At 42.0% G+C, this 18,140-nt stretch overlaps 1 protein-coding gene across 1 annotated transcript; it reads right to left on the bottom strand.

Annotated features, from left to right (window-relative positions):
- Positions 1 to 6,123: 6,123 nt before the first annotated feature.
- LOC110527620 (zinc finger protein OZF) lies at positions 6,124 to 14,399 on the bottom strand. Its single transcript, XM_021609021.2, has 2 exons — positions 13,745 to 14,399; positions 6,124 to 7,475 (listed from the first exon to the last, which is right to left on the bottom strand). Exons 1-2 carry the CDS (start codon positions 14,121 to 14,123, stop codon positions 6,346 to 6,348), a joined length of 1,509 nt encoding a protein of 502 aa, XP_021464696.2. The 5' UTR covers positions 14,124 to 14,399; the 3' UTR covers positions 6,124 to 6,345.
- Between the last annotated feature and the right edge of the window lie 3,741 nt (positions 14,400 to 18,140).

The following is an 18,140-nucleotide window of genomic DNA, read 5'->3' as shown; positions in this document are numbered from 1 at the left end:
AGCAATTGCAGATTTCCGCTTTAACACCAATCATCAGTTCAACAACGTTGATCAACTTTGTGCTACTGAGTTTGTATGCCAGTGTAACGGTGTAATGAAGTTACATTTTTTAATATATTTAACCTTTATTTAACTAGGCAAGCCAGTTAACGACAAATTCTTATTGACATTGACGGCCTACCCCGGCCAAACCCTAACCCAGACGATGCTGGGCCAATTGTGCGGTGCCCTATGTGACTCCAAATTACGGCCTGTTATGATACAGCCTGGATTTGAACAAGGGTCTGTAGTGACGCCACTAGTACTGAGATGCAGTGCCTTAGACTGTTGCGTTGCTCGTGTGTTTACATTACACTCAGTGTAGTACACTCAGTTATAATGGTATGGGATTCTGTGTAATCCACAGCAGATTTATGGAGAATTTTATGGAGAATTTGAAAATTGACTGGACCTGGGATAGAAATGTATAAAGTTGACATTAGCAATTTATGTTCTAGTAACTACTGTTGTTGGTTTGGCGTCAAATAAGCCTCTCTTTATATGTTACTTGCCGAATCTCAGTTTTCCATATAGGTTTTATGCTAAAGTTCCCTCTTTCAACTTGGTAGCTAACTGGAAAATGCATCTTCTTTAGGAGTGCTATTTTTTACCCTGTCGACTACTGATCATTCATCCACACTGTGTGTCTCATCAATGCAGGTAATTTATGACAAATGTATAAAGTACACGTTTTATAAACTCATGAACACCAGCCAGTTTTTGCCCGGTTATGTTAGTTTAGGTGTATTATACTTATTCACCCCCTGAGGGGGACATTGAGTAGTTTTTCCAGGTTAATTTGATATATTTTGATAGTAAAATGGATGACAGTTTATTATGATGTAGTGAATATGAGACACGTGGAAACAATGGATTAATTAAAGAAGGAATTAGTAGGAATGGTTAAATCCACTATAGGACAATACCTTTGATAGACATTTCCATTGTTTTTTTGTTCGTATATTATACGGCAGATTTATGGAGAATTGCTGTGGGAGCGCTATTTAGATCCCGTCACTACTGATCATTCATCCATACTGTGTCTGTCCCATCATTGCAGCTTTGGAAACAAATTAACTATCCATCCATTGCTCCTTCCTGTGTTGACTCACTGACTTGAGGGAGATTTGACTAGGAATTAGCTCGATATCTAGGAAGGTCACGCTAGGTTGATATCTAGCTCAAGCTTCACCTCATGCTTTTCATTAACTGTGTGATTGTGTTATCTAGTGGGAACCCGTTAGCACAGTAGGCTCTGGTGCCTTCTTGCCGTGGGCTCAAAACAAAAGAGAAAATCATACCTGCTTGCTCCTTTTTGTTTTGTCAACTTTTCGGTAGGGCTGTTACGTTTGATCCTGTCCTGTCCTGTTGATCCTTTGTCCTGTTGAAAAACAGTGCAAACCAGATACAATGATGTATCGCTCCAGACTGCTGTGGTAGCCATGCTGGTTAAGTGTGCCTTGAATTCTAAATAAATCACAGACAGTGTTACCATTAAAGCACCCCCACACCACCTCCTTCATGTTTCACGGTGGGAACCACACATGTGGAGATCATACGTTCACCTACTAAAAACAATATTGTGTTTTTTACTCCATACATTTTCCCTGACTACCCAAGGTACCTGTTACATTTTGAATGCTTAGCAGGACAGGAAAATGGTCCAATTCATGGACTTACCAGGAGAACACCCCTGGTTATCACTTATCAAGAGAACATCCCTGGTTATCCCTACTGCCTCTGGTCTGGTGGACTCACTAAACATGAATGCTTTGTTTGTAAATCATGCCAGAATGTTGGAGTGTACCCCTGGCTGTCTGTAAATTATGTCTGAATGTTGGAGTGTTCCCCTGGCTGGCTGTAAATTATGTCTGAATGTTGGAGTGTTCCCCTGGCTGTCTGTAAATTATGTCTGAATGTTGGAGTGTTCCCCTGGCTGTCGGTAAATTATGTCTGAATGTTCCCCTGGCTGTCTGTAAATTATGTCTGAATGTTGGAGTGTTCCCCTGGCTGTCGGTAAATTATGTCTGAATGTTCCCCTGGCTGTCTGTAAATTATGTCTGAATGTTTCCCTGGCTGTCTGTAAATGATGTCTGAATGTTGGAGTGTTCCCCTGGCTGTCTGTAAATTATGTCTGAATGTTCCCCTGGCTGTCTGTAAATTATGTCTGAATGTTCCCCTGGCTGTCTGTAAATTATGTCTGAATGTTGGAGTGTACCCCATGGCTGTCTGTAAATTATGTCTGAATGTTGGAATGTTCCCCTGGCTGTCTGTAAATTATGTCTGAATGTTCCCCTGGCTGTCTGTAAATTATGTCTGAATGTTGGAGTGTACCCCATGGCTGTCTGTAAATTATGTCATACTATAAGGAATGCGAAATGATATATACTTTTACTTTTATATATTTTAGCAATTATATTTACTTTTGATACTTACAGTGCCTTGCGAAAGTATTCGGCCCCCTTGAACTTTGCGACCTTTTGCCACATTTCAGGCTTCAAACATAAAGATATAAAACTGTATTTTTTTGTGAAGAATCAACAACAAGTGGGACACAATCATGAAGTGGAACGACATTTATTGGATATTTCAAACTTTTTTAACAAATCAAAAACTGAAAAATTGGGCGTGCAAAATTATTCAGCCCCCTTAAGTTAATACTTTGTAGCGCCACCTTTTGCTGCGATTACAGCTGTAAGTCGCTTGGGGTATGTCTCTATCAGTTTTGCACATCGAGAGACTGAATTTTTTTCCCATTCCTCCTTGCAAAACAGCTCGAGCTCAGTGAGGTTGGATGGAGAGCATTTGTGAACAGCAGTTTTCAGTTCTTTCCACAGATTCTCGATTGGATTCAGGTCTGGACTTTGACTTGGCCATTCTAACACCTGGATATGTTTATTTTTGAACCATTCCATTGTAGATTTTGCTTTATGTTTTGGATCATTGTCTTGTTGGAAGACAAATCTCCGTCCCAGTCTCAGGTCTTTTGCAGACTCCATCAGGTTCTTCCAGAATGGTCCTGTATTTGGCTCCATCCATCTTCCCATCAATTTTAACCATATTCCCTGTCCCTGCTGAAGAAAAGCAGGCCCAAACCATGATGCTGCCACCACCATGTTTGACAGTGGGGATGGTGTGTTCAGCTGTGTTGCTTTTACGCCAAACATAACGTTTTGCATTGTTGCCAAAAAGTTCAATTTTGGTTTCATCTGACCAGAGCACCTTCTTCCACATGTTTGGTGTGTCTCCCAGGTGGCTTGTGGCAAACTTTAAACTACACTTTTTATGGATATCTTTAAGAAATGGCTTTCTTCTTGCCACTCTTCCATAAAGGTCAGATTTGTGCAATATACGACTGATTGTTGTCCTATGGACAGAGTCTCCCACCTCAGCTGTAGATTTGCAGTGGTCTGATACTCCTTCCATTTCAATATTATCGCTTGCACAGTGCTCCTTGGGATGTTGAAAGCTTGGGAAATCTTTTTGTATCCAAATCCGGCTTTAAACTTCTTCACAACAGTATCTCGGACCTGCCTGGTGTGTTCCTTGTTCTTCATGATGCTCTCTGATCTTTTGACGGACCTCTGAGACTATCACAGTGCAGGTGCATTTATACGGAGACTTGATTACACACAGGTGGATTGTATTTATCATCATTAGTCATTTAGGTCAACATTGGATCATTCAGAGATCCTCACTGAACTTCTGGAGAGAGTTTGCTGCACTGAAAGTAAAGGGGCTGAATAATTTTGCACGCCCAATTTTTCAGTTTTTGATTTGTTAAAAAAGTTTGAAATATCCAATAAATGTCGTTCCACTTCATGATTGTGTCCCACTTGTTGTTGATTCTTCACAAAACATTACAGTTGTATATCTTTATGTTTGAAGCCTGAAATGTGGCCAAAGGTCGCAAAGTTCAAGGGGGCCGAATACTTTCGCAAGGCACTGTAAGTATATTTAAAACCAAATACTTTTACTGAAGTTGTATTTTACTGGGTGACTTTCACTTTAGCAACTTTCTATTAAGGCATCTTTACTTTTACTCAAGTATGACAATTGGGTACTTTTCCCACCACTTTTATAACGATCTCTTGCGTCATCGAGCCATTCCTCTGGGTAACCCCTCTGTCTGAAACACTCATCCAGCCATTCCTCTGGGTAACCCCGCTGTCTGAAACACTCAACCAGCCATTCCTCTGGGTAACCCCGCTGTCTGAAACACTCATCCAGCCATTCCTCTGGGTAACCCCGCTGTCTGAAACACTCATCCAGCCATTCCTCTGGGTAACCCCGCTGTCTGAAACACTCATCCAGCCATTCCTCTGGTTAACCCCGCTGTCTGAAACACTCATCCAGCCATTCCTCTGGGTAACCCCGCTGTCTGTAACACTCATCCAGCCATTCCTCTGGGTAACTCCGCTGCCCGAAACGCACATCCAGTCAGCATGTTTGTGTTGGTCACTCTTTGTACTTCAAATCCTGTGTATGCAACTGCATTGGCTGATGGGGAGACTCTTTTTTAGGGGTGAAGGGTGGAAGCTGTCTCGGTGTAACAGAGAATACCTGTCCATTCATAATTAGATGCAATTGTTTTTATACTAATCTTACATTCCATGCACTACTTTGACATAGTGGAAGATATATTGAATTTATACTGTTTTTCATACTAAGATGTTGAAGGATAAGTTGGTTTAGTCTGTTGATTGGTCAGTCATTGGGTTCATGTATTTTGCAATATGTTAAAATCAAGCTTTATTTATACAGCACAAAATAAACAGAAAAATTTAGTACACAAACATGAGGATAACAATCAGAAGACTAACAACTGAAAGACTAATGAGCACCCTAAGGAAATGATATTGGATGCAATATCCAACCAAAAATACAAGCTTGTTTTTTAGGAGGGGCTCTGAAAGACACTATGGGGGTGTCCACTGAAAGTTGACTCGTAACAACTGGGACGTAAAAGACACCCACCACATCTGCCCAAGAAGAGGCAAATAAAAGAAAAACCCACAACAAACTTAAAGACAGGAAGCAAAACAAAAAGGTGGAGCAACTAAAAAGTTGTTGACTCTCCACATCTATCAAGACAACTGGAGCACTGGGCCAGACACTCTTAAAAAGAACCTGGACCAGCTCAGATGAAACACCTTCGCACTAACGAGATGGACAAGCCAGCACAGGTGTAACACATACTGACTAACGAGGTGACACCAATCAGTGCGTCCTACGTGCTAATGAGCTATAGGTGCTAAATTCTTCAAAACTTAAATGGAAAAACCAAACTAAATATATATATATATTTCTGTAATTTTTTGCTTCTAGAACTCTAGTCCCCTTGAAAAGAGCCCAAACAAAAATAATCTCCAACAAGGAAAAACATGTCAAAATAAATTGGGATCCATGGTAACGCACTGGCTAAACGCAAATCTCTTTGACTGCCCACCCTTGAGACAATCAGCAACCAAGTTGTCCTTACTACGGACATGTCTGATTTCAAAAGGAAACTCCTGCAATGTCCGTAGTAACTTTCCACCTCACTGCTGAGCTTCTCTCTCTTTTCAGGGTTCACTCGATAGGTATGTTGTTGGATCGGGGCCCAGTCCCCAATGTCATACTCTAGTACATTTGGGTTAGCACATCTGAGAATGAACCCTGATATTCTAAAAGCAGGGCAACAATGTCAATATAATTATACCCGAAAATTGTCGGTTGCATAAATAATTATGATTACTAAATGTTACATGAATTGTAAATATGATTTGGCAATAATTCACTTAATGGTGAGGCATGGAATAATAAAACATGACAATCAGCTAAATTTGGGAGTGATGCATTTACATTTAGGCGTCTCTAAACAAAGGTACTCAACACTTATTTGTCATCATTCATTGATATCGTGTTGAAATCCATTGTGCGAGAGGAGGGAGATGAGGTTGCACATCCTGTTAAAACTAACAGCTCAAAAATCACACGGAATCTGGGAATAATGTGTACATCCCTGGTTAGAGGACAATTTGCAGAAAGCAGCTAGCTACATTTTGAAGTGTTACATTTTGATTAAAGTGGGTCACCAACATGTTAAGTGTAACACAGCTCTTTTTGTGTTAGTCACTTTTTATTAAATCACTCTTTCAATTCAGAGCCAGGATTTTTCCCGAGGCTAATATACATATCATGCTGAAATCAATTGAATGGGGCAAACGTTTAGGGTTCTACAGTATGAAATTCCTTAAAATACTCCTACTACAATGTTAAAAACATTCTACATTGTTATTTCATTGATATCATGAGATATCTCCTTCATGTATGTATTTTCTGATGTTTGATCAGAGATCTTTTACGAGAGTATCTCTTTTCACACTGATCACAGCTAAAAGGTTTCTCTCCTGTGTGTGTTCTCTGGTGTACCGTCAGATCACTAGATGCAGTGAAACTCTTCCCACATTGATCACAGCTATAAGGTTTATCTCCTGTGTGTACTCTCTGGTGTCTGGTCAGATGGCTAGATGCAGTATAACTCTTCTCACATTCATCACAGCTATACGGTTTGTCTCCTGTGTGTACTCTCTGGTGTGTAGTCAGATGACTAGATGTATTAAAACTCTTCCCACATTGATTACAGCTATAAGGTTTCTCTCCTGTGTGTGTCCGCTCGTGTATAGTCAGATTGCCAGATGTAATAAAACTCTTCCCACACTGATCACAGCTGTAAGGTTTCTCTCCTGTGTGTGTTTTCTGGTGCAGCTTCAATGTCTGCGATGTTGAGAAGCTTTTCCCACAATTTGAACAGTGGTAAAGTTTCTCTCCTGTGTGTACTCGCTGGTGTGAAGTCAGTTGGCTAGATGTAATAAAACTCTTCCCACATTGATTACAGCTATAAGGCTTCTCTCCTGTGTGTGTCCGCTGGTGTATAGTCAGATTGCTAGATGCAATAAAAGTCTTCCCACATTGATCACAGCTAAAAGGTTTCTCTCCTGTGTGTGTTCTCTGGTGTACTGTCAGATCGCTAGATTGAACAAAACTCTTTCCACATTGATCACAGCTGTAAGGTTTCTCTCCAGTGTGAATTCTCATATGTACTTTTAGTGATTTTAACCTTAAGTAACTCTTCCCACATTGATTACAACTAAATGATTTATCTCCTGTGTGTGTTCTCTGGTGTATAGTCAGATTGCTAGATGTAGTAAAACTCTTCCCACATTGATCACAGCTATGAGATTTCTCTCCTGTGTGTGTTCTCTGGTGCAGCTTCAAAATCTGTGATGTTGAAAAGCTTTTCCCACAGTCAGAGCAGCAGTGAGATTTCTTTCCTGTGGGTCTCCACTGGTGTTTCTTGAGGTGTTCTGATGTGGAGAGACTCTCCTCTGCCTCATCAGCATCGTGATGTTGTTGAGGCTCCCCAGAGGATCCACGATAGTCACATCTCTCTCCTGTGTGAACAACAAAGTCAGACAGATGGTTAAAGGCCCACAACAGCAGAAATATACTGTTTATTTGCGGTAAAAGGTGATGCCCAGAGCAGGGCCATGAAGTTGTACAACAATTGACATCTGTTAAATTATTTGACAACTATTTGCTGCCGTATGAAAATCAACCCAGAGGACCCCTGGGTGACTATACAGAGATCTACCCTCTGACAGAAGAAAATGGAGATGCTACCACAATTATCCTCAAGGGGACTCCAATGGAGGAGGTGGAAGACAACAGCAGCAACAAGCAGCATGAGAACAATAGAATTGGATGAGAAAAGAAAGCACAGTTCCTGGAGCGAGTTTTCCCTCGCCACCCCAACTCACTCCACAAAAAGGAACAGACTGGAAGATCCTAGACATATGGCCACCCGTAGAAAACACAAATTACCACAGAAGCAAAAGAAAAGTACAATGTGCCACCATCCATGGGTGACCTTTTCAGAGAGCAGGAAAAGGAGGACATGACACTGCACTGAAGAAGGCCCAGCTCGCACAGATGGAGACAGGAAGTGGTGGTTTTACTCAGAACATGATGGCTGCTCAAAGTTGTTTCTACAGGCTCACCACAACCACAGCCTGCAGCTCCCCCACAGTCACATCAGTCACACCCATGAACCTGGTGCCTGCAGGGTATGTGCTTTTCAGCTTGTGAATTGGGGGAAGGCCCTTACTGTCTACTCAGACTCAGCATATGCTAGTGTGGTTTGGAAGAGGGTTTACTAATAGGTCTGGCTTATGGCTACATATTTTGTCTGGCATGCCCTGTTTACCATCAATCATGATCTCTACTGTTTGCTGATTAGCTCATGGTGTGAGCCATTCGTCAAAGGGGGATATGGTGGAGAAGATTTCAGTCCAATGGTTTTGCCAAAATCAGCACGTGAAAAAAAAATATATATAAAGTTAAACATGTCGTGCAACAATAAATTGTTATATAACATAGACAAGGGAACTCCACTGCAACCAGGGAAGTTCCCCACTTCAAAATGACCTCTTGCCCACCTTGCTATGGATTTCATAGACATGGTAGAGCAAAAAAAAAGAAAGCGATACTGCCTGGTGATAATTGACAGGTTCACCGGGTGGGTGGAAGCATTTCCCTCCACCAACTGGGATGCGAAGTGTTGCGAAATTGCTAGTCAGGGAAATTATACTCAGGTTGGGAGTGCCTGTGAGGTTTTGTCTGCAGACAATGGGACCCATCTCATAGGAGATGTGGTTGCCCAAATGATGGGTGTTGACCAGATGTTTGTGTCCATCTATCACCCGTGGAGTAACGGGATTAGAGAGAGGGTTCATTAAATGATCAAAGGGGGGTTTGCAAAAGCCTGACATTCCACAAAAATGATCTGGGTGGAATGCTTGCCTATTGTCCTCATGAAATTGCGCAGCAGCCTTAACAAAGGTATTGGGTGTACACCTTATGAGATATTAACAAGATGACCAATGAACACTCCAGGGGTGAGACCTATGACTGACCGACAGATAGAAACAACTGAGACACAGTGTGACCATCTTGAGTACATGAAGGAACTAACCTCTGTTGTAAGTTTTCACCACTCTCACACTAGCAAAGCAAACGAGGTTCCCCCAGGTGAAGACCCTGACGAGCTTCCCATAAACGTTGGAGACTAGGTGAAACTACGAGTCCATACGAGAAAATGGAACCAGCCAAGATGGATTGGACCCTTCCAGGTGACCATGGTAATAAGAGGCTGAGATCCACCGATGAGGAGGAGCTAGAGGAGAAACGGGGAAGACCAAAGGCCGAAGAACCAACAGAGGGTTCAGCCACAGAATCCAAAGAGTCATCAGATGTCGAGGACACCATCATACACACACTATGATTGTGAAACAAGAAAACCGCAACCATGGAAACACGCATGTAGGGTATTTATTGCTCTCCAAATCCGACTCGTTCCCTTTGTGGACGGGGATGTGGAGAATAATACATGGGTGAAAGCAGTGACATACATAGGATTACAGGGGAAGGGGAACACATCTGGAACACGGGTAATGCAACAGGTGACAGGTGTAAACTTTTCCTGGATGGAGGAAGGCATGGGAGCACCTTTTGGATGGATGTGGGTATGCAGTGACAGGGGGTACCTCACTTTACCCCCTGGATGGGGGGGTGTTGTTATTTGAGGAGAACAGAAATGTACATGTTAAGAATTCCGGTCTCCGATCTTTTCAATAAAACAGGTAAAACCAACTCTGGGGTACTGAAGCGTGCCAAACGACTCATCCCAGACAATCAGGAAGCCTATGGTCATGTCCTATTTTTGGTATGTCAGTCATACCCTCCCGGGGTGTGGCTGTCCGGGAAAAGTGGGTAAACAATTTAACCAATTCTTTACTGGCCTATATGAGTTTAACGATCCCAGGATTTAGCCAACTCTCATTAGATGTCCAAAATCTGAAAGCTGTCGTCAGCCGCCATGAGTTGGCTTTAGATTATCTTTTGGCAAAGGAAGGAGGACACTGTAACGTACCAGGTGTTATTGGTCCTGATAATTGTGTTATGTTCCTCCCTGACTCCTCTGAGAATATGACTGCGATAATTGATAAGATTACTGATCTTAGAAAACTCTCTCAATCTGACTTTCAAAATTGGTGACTGGTTTAAATGTTAAATTTGGAACTGTAATGGGGAAAGTTATGTTAACTTTGTTTACTCCTCTACTTGTAGTGGGATTGGTGATTTTGGCTACTGTTTGTATTTGTAAGAGAATGACTGTAACTGCTCTTGAACATGCTGGAGTGATGGTGTCGGTGGAAGCTGATGCAAATCGTTCTGGTTTCTCTTAATTCCATTGTCCATCCAACTCATGACGTTCTTCTCAGGACTCAGGAGGAATGGGAATATAGACAGACTCACCCCACCACCATTCCAGGAACCTCAGGTGTGGTTTCTCCCTTTAGCAGGCCATCCCTGGGATCAAATGGATCCTGGGGTTTTGCCAACTCTGTTTGATTTCAGAGGAGAATATAATGATCGAACCTGTGAGACTTATTAGTCTCAGAGGGGGGAATGTAGGGGTGGAAGACCCTCCTCGTTATTGATTAAGGGGACTTTAAGATCCATATGTTTTGCTGCAGGCCTTATAATAAGATACTGTTGCTATGTGTCTAAAAACTGCCACCATACGTTGCACAAGCATCTATATTAGTCTTTGTGGTTAAGCCCTGGCTGTTGTGAGAGTGTGCTTGCAGGCTGGGTCTGAGTCAGACCGAAACTAGATAAAGAGAAGTAACCACTGTCTGGTTTTGACATTTTGATCTTGTGTGACAGTGGACAATCCTAAGAAATTCAGAGAAGCTACTGTACCAGGTTACCTTATAAGGTAACCTCAGCTTATTGGTAGACACATACATTGACGTAGGTGATCAGACCACCAGGGTGTGATCACATGTATAAAATCAGCTGTGCCCTTAGGTGGGGTGCAGAACTTACTGGGAAACATACGTTATGTTCCTGTTGTCAACTTCTGTCTGCAATTACATTAAATAAAGTTTTGATTGATTAACTTAAAGAGGGACAAGGTACCTGCCTAACAATGTGTTCTGAATATTACAACTTTGGATTATAATTGTAAGGCTCGTTTGAATCTCCTGCTTAATATAATGTTTGTGTTATTGCCGCAAATCAACTGCTTTATACTTCAACAAGTAAAATGCTCTTTGGCTAGCTTTTCCATCAGCCTGACAATGAGTGTTTGTACACTTTGTGTATGCCAAATTGACCCATAACTTCACGTAACAACAAAATAAACCTACTGTAGGACCCATAACTTCACCTAACAACAACATAGACCTACTGTAGGACCCATAAGTGAAAAATGCTGAAGGAGTGAGTAGAGAGGAGATGGTGGTGGATGTCCCTCAGTCTGCAGTGAAGCCATGAGAAGGATCCCAACACACTAATAGTGAAGAAGGTGGATTTTGTTGTGTTTATAGCGCAAGTGAGAAATTGCACTAGTCAAACTGTTTATTTTATGTAATTACTATGATTTGTTCATCCAAAACATTATTTGATTTGGGGGTATTTTTTACAACCCTGTACAGTAGGTGGCAGCAATACACCGGATGAGTGTAGTCTGACAATAAACCTCAGAGAAGAAGAAGACATGGTAGGAACCAAAGTGTTGGTCAGTGTTTCAAAGTGACCCTAATTAGATGTTACATTACATGTTTTTTTACTTCATGTAGCATGTTAGCTAGATAACATATTTATTCATACTTGGCCTATTCCAAGCATGCTTATCTAGGCCTACAACAACACTGGTACCAGGCAGTATTAGCTAGCAATGTTTGCGCTGACTCTTAATACATTTAGCAAGCTAGCTAGCCCGCTAACTAGCGATTAGCGACTAACATTATTTTAGCAACACCTTGCTAAGAAAAGACAAACTGTCGCCTTCAATGTAATGTCATGAAAATAATTGCCAGAATATTATACGACTTATCAACAGCTCTAACAATTTGACCCCCACAATAAATCTTCACTGGCAATTCTAGAATATACTATATATCCTAGAAACCTTGTTAAACTATCATTATGACATCATGGATGGATTATAGATGGATTACTATGACCAATATGCATACTATATACTCAATTAACATCACAAATAGTACGGTTTGTATGAGTATTCTAACACAGCTAATGACTTATCAACAGCTCTAACAATTTGACCCCACAGGAAATCTACACTGCCAGTTATAGAAAGACCCATTTACTATATAACCATTGATTATTGAAGAATATAACTTATAAATGCCTCAAATGTTTCAACTGTATTACCCCACCAGAAACCAAAACATGAGCTCGCATAAGGCCACTGTTTGTAAACCAATACTATATGGCTGAGGAGTAGGGTCGATCCAAGCGTTCTGACCTCACAACGACAGTAAAGCACCCAAGCTAACTGGCTAACGTCGGATAGCTTGCTAGACACAAATGAGAGAAAACCTCACTCTGACCCTTTTACTTGCCCTAGCAGAGCTGGTAAATCAACAACGATTTACCTGTTTCATGTTATTCAGAGTTGGGGACTAACTGTGCAGCTGGCAAGAATTTAATTTGAGCTTTTTCTGCCTGTTTACTGACACCTGGACATATTCAACGGGTGTTGAGCGCTAGTAAATTAATTATTCTGCACTCTGGTACACTCTGAAATCGGAGTTGTTCATTCATTGTTCATTCGACCCCGAATGAACAATGTCCATTGAGAACGCACACGACCCCTTGGCTAAGAATGACGTGAATAATCAAGTCAATAAACGTTGGCTAGTTAGTTAGAATATAGTTAATATACTGGCAAGTTTGATGTATTAGTAGCCAACTAACATTATGTAGCAAGCTGACATACTGGTACATATGGCTATAAAGATATGCTATGCGGTTTGTAAGGATAGTGTAGCTAACAATGTGTAACATAACTTATTTGAAAAGTCATTACATTGCTCAACATTTTCTTAACATTAGGCATAATTATTTAAAGCAGTTCATTTGTATCCACTCTCTCGTCGAACTTCAGCTGCATATTTTCCGCCATTTTCATCAAATGTGAAAATAGTTTAAGCCACGCCCATTTCCTGAAGAAATGCATTTTGGGCCCTAAAAACACCGAAATAGAGTCCTCTGCATGTATACTTCGTATTTTGGCGAATGTAGTATGACATCCGCGAACTTTTGGCAAACTAACTATATCCATACTTTGACCAATAAGCATCACAAATAGTATGGTTAGAATAAGTATTCTAACACAGCTCAGGTCTCTGGGCTGCCATTTTGTTTCTGTTAAAAAACTAGGTTGTCCCTTTAAAAAAAGCCACACAACAATCAATCAACCAATCTGCAGTTCAAACAATAGCAAAGCTGTAATTCCACCACTGTTTTGCTAATAAGATGATGGATGGGGCTGGAGAAATGTAACTACTCTCAAATTCATAGACAGACCTATGGATGCAAGGACTGAACATCCATGATATCAACATTATAGTTTTAACCGGCTATACAGTGTTGATTTACATGGTTTCTGATTTGGGGTTCTGATGGGGTACAACAGGAGGCATGTGTTATATTCTTCAATAATTAATGGCTATAAATAAATAATAAAACATTTAAATATTGATGTAGCAATTGCATATTTCCCCTTTAACACCACACATAAGTTCAACAACTGTAGAGCTTGTGCCTCTGCTTTTAAGACAGTACTTACTCGTGTTAACCAGGGCACGTTCATCGTTAGAGCCACTGGATGCCTTAAGATGCCCTTGGGAAACTGGGCCCAGATATCCAGTTTCCTCCTCTTCTTCCTTTTTCAATGTGACAGTCCCCCTCTCCCCCTCTTCCTCTTTCACTCCAAAAAATGCATCCTTCTCCTCCTTCACTCTGAAATACTTTTCTTCCTCTTTTACTGTAACATCCTCCTCTTCTTTCACTCTGAAAGCGTCTTTCTCTTCTTCTTTCACTGTAACAGCCTCACCCTCTACTTCTTGTTTTACTGTGATATCCTCCTCCTCTTTAACGAGAGATTCTTTCTCCGTCCAGCAGACCGCCTCTTCTTTAGCAGAAGGAGAGTAGTTTAGTGAACTCATGGTCGGGGATGTTAGCTAGCTAGGCTATTGCTAACTTAACCAGCCCGCTAGCTGAATAATAACAACACCGTAAATATGAAATTAAATCGGACAACTAAGTAGACCACAGAAGTGGGTTTAAAACACAGTGGCCTATAAACACTAAAGCGTCTAAAGAGCTTTATTGTTTCGGCTAGTTTGTCTAGCAAGCTACCGAGGTGGCTGACTTACTGTTGCTGCTGTTGAAAGAAGCGTTCCGTCCACTCGATTATACGTCACTAACAGCACTGCCTTAAATTCCTACATCTGCTGACTGGAGTGGGTAACGCAGTTGACTAAAATGTATATTACTGTATAATGTTCAGAAAAAGTTAAAGGGTCGGAAGGTTTTACTCACCAGTGTAACAGTACAGTGTGGTTAAAGACGTAGTAAGCTAGTTGTAGTCACTTTATGGTTACCTATAAGTACAAACAGTTATGTTTTTGCGTTATTACATATTTATTCATTTGTTTCGGGAAATCTTCTAAACTACCCACAATGCACTATTTCTTAACGTCATATGTATGATCAACTCTGTGCTCCTCGGTTTGTGTGCCAGTGTAACGGTGTAATGAAGTTATATATTTTGTAATATATTTAACCTTTATTTGACTAGGCAGGTCAGTTAAGAACAAATTCTTATTTACAATAACGGCCTACCCCGGTCAAACCCTAACCCAGACGATGCTGGGCCAATTGTGCGGTGCCCTATGCGACTCCAAATCACGGCTTGTTATGATACAGCCTGGATTTGAACTAGGGTCAGTAGTGACGCCACTAGTACTGAGATGCACAGGTCTTGAGAAGGGACCAAGGGATCAGTGGGGTGGGTATCCCGGGGAGTGGGGGGATGACCGCCAAGTGCGTCTTTTACATGGACGACGTCAACATTTTATGTACCGACCTTTTATCCGTCGACAGGACTCTGGACAGGACTGACTGGTACGGACGAGCCTCTGGGGCGAGACTGAACAGAGACAAGACAGAGGCCCAATTCTTCGGACCGTGGGCAGACCCAGACTTGACCAGACTACCTCTGACAGTTACACTGACGGACATAAGGGTACTGGGGGTAAAGTTTGACCGGGGGGAGGAGGGAGCGGTAACTGGAGCGGAATCCTGGGGACGGTAAGACAGAGACTGGGTTTTTGGGGACTACGACAGCTGACTTTTGAGGGCAAGGTTTTAATCATTAAAGCTGTGATTTTACCTGTGCTTTTATTAATCAGTTCTGTTTTTATCCCCCCTCGAAGGAGCATTTTAGACCTGGAGCGGACGCTTTTTTACTTCCTGTGGGGAGGCAAGTGGGAGAGGCTGAGGAGGGAGGTGGTCAAGAGGCCCAGGTCCAAGGGGGGGAAAGGCTTGCCTGACCTCTACTTGTTCCTGGGCAGCCGCTACACAGCGTTACATCTGACTCTTGCCACCTCCCCGGTCAACAACAAGACCCAGGCCCTCGCACGGTTCTGGCTGGGATCTTACCTCAGGACTCTGAGGCTGATCCCAGTCGACCTGCGAGCCCCAGTCTCTTTCCTGCTACCCCCGCACTACGCCCAGCTCCAGAAGTTTTTAAGACATTTTAAACTGGAAAAAGAAACAGTCACGGTTTTAACAAAACACCGCTCTCTTCTCTCTCTTGTGCAGGATCGGGAACCAGTGTGTCCAGTGCGCGGGCTCGCTATAGGTGAGCCCACAACGGTTTGGCGCAACGTGGCCCATCCTGCTCTCCTGAATCGGCATCGGGACCTGTCCTGGATGGTCGCCCACGAGATCCTCCCGGTCAGGGCCGTTATGCACTCACGGGGCATGGCGAGGACATCCGCGTGCCCCCGACCAGGCTGCGGCCAAGAAGAGTCGGTGAGGCACATGCTCTGGGAGTGCAGAGCCGCCAGGGAAGGAAGCAGGCCCCCTGATCACCTCGTGTCTGCCAGCAGGGGAGGACCTAACACCTCAGCTCGTGCTGTATGGGGTGGGCCGAAGGCCCATTCCATCGAAGGCCTTCACCAAGCTCTGGCCCACCCTCACGTGCCTGAAGGAAGCACTGTGGTCCTCCCGTAACCTGCTGGTAGCGAAAAACGTAGAGACCACCCCCCAGGCAGCGGCCATGGTAGCCACGGAAGCCCTGGGGTGGTACGGAAGGAAGGGGGCCTCGACCCCAGGCGAAGGGTCCCCCACAACACCCTAGGTCCCGGCGGCCACGGCCTGACAGCGCTGCGGCGCCTAGGGCGATGCGCCTAGGGGAGGGATCTCCTCTGGGCCCCGAAGGACGGGACGATGATCTATTCAGAAGAGCAGGATGAGGTGAGCTTGATAAAGACTCACCCCCCTCCTGTACAAGGGACTGAAGACAGCCTTTTAACAAAGTGACTTTTTAACATGGTTTTTCATGTCTTAAAAATGTTTTACCTTTGTTAGATCATTAGTACACATTTTAAATGGCTTTTACAGATTTGATGTTTTTACAAGGAAAGTACTTTTATTCATGGTTGTTTTCATTGGTTTTAACAACATGTACTTTTTAACAAATTTAAATGTAACTTTCAAATGCTGTGTTTTATGCTTTGTTGCCGTTTTTATGTGTATCAATGATGTAAAAAATGTATGAGCTGTTTTTAAAGGAAATGTGTCAATAAAACTTTTCCAAAAGAAAAAAAAAAACTAGTACTGAGATGCAGTGCCTTAGACCACTGCGCTGCTCGTGTGTTTGCATTACACTCAGTGATAATGGTATGGGATTCTGGGTAATCCACAGCAGGTTTATGGAGAATTTGAAAATTGAGTGGTCCAGGGATAGAAATGTATAAAGTTGACATTACATCATACATTAGCAATTTATGTTCTAGTAACTACTGTTGTTGGTTTGGTGTCAAATAAGCCTCTCTTTATATGTTATTTCCCGAATCTCAGTTTTCCATATAGGTTTTATGCTAAAGTTCCCTCTTTCAAGTTGGTAGCTAACTGGAAAATGCATCTTCTTTAGGAGTGATATTTTTATCCTGTCGACTACTGATCATTCATCCACACTGTGTGTCTCATAAATGCAGGTAATTTATGAAAAATGTATAAAGTACACGTTTTATAATATCATGAACACCAGACAGTTTATTAGCCCGGTTTTGTTAGTTTAGGTGTATTATACTTATTCGCCACCAGAGGGGTCATTGAGTATTTTTTCAGGTTAATTTGATATATTTTGATAGTCCTTTTTGTTTTGTCAACTTTTCGATATGGATGTTATTCAGCTCACTGGTTACGATAACAACACTCACCCGTAGCACGCGTGTTACATTTAATATAGGAGCTACGAGGCATGCGCCAAAATCGCTAAGCAGTATATTTCAAAGCAGTATGTCACTTTTATCAGCAGTGATCAATGACGTCTGAAGCTTCATTTCGTCCATCATTCTGTCTCTTTTATGCAGTCCGGTAGTTGGGCTCCATTAGTCTCCCTCCTCTCAAAACAAATGGCATAAGTTTTGTGTTCCTTTGTTTAAAATGTAGCTAACTGTCTTCTGCAGGTTGTTCTCTAACCAGTGAGGTGAATTTTCATGTGAATTCCAATTTCCATGTGTTTTTTCCTTGCCATCATTCTGTATGTCTCTTCTCTTTTGATCTGCAGTTATGTTTTAGTTGGGCTCCAGCTCACTGACCATAACCGTGCTGGTTGGCTACGCTGGTTAGGCTAGTTGGATAAATAGCTAACGTTGGCTGGCTGGCTAAGATAACTGCATATAGCTAACATTCTTTGATATATGGTTAGATGGTGTTATGTATTTCCAAAACTGTGGTTTACTTTAATCACTCAAGTCATGACTGAAAACGATTGGTTTAATATGAAGTTATACATTTTAAGTTATTTCTGTTGTAGTTTACATCATAGGGAATAGGCTGGTCCTCCATATTACTTCACACCTGACTTTGGCATTCTTCTGAAATCTGATTGGTTTAATGTAATAACTCCAAAAATAGAACAGTGAGGTGTAACTTTGAATTATTGATAT

Source organism: Oncorhynchus mykiss, chromosome 7, assembly GCF_013265735.2.
Source record: "Oncorhynchus mykiss isolate Arlee chromosome 7, USDA_OmykA_1.1, whole genome shotgun sequence".
NCBI classification, from domain to species: Eukaryota; Metazoa; Chordata; class Actinopteri; order Salmoniformes; family Salmonidae; genus Oncorhynchus; species Oncorhynchus mykiss.
The sequence above is the reverse complement of the archived record's forward strand: the minus strand, read 5'-3'. Positions and strand labels throughout refer to the sequence as shown.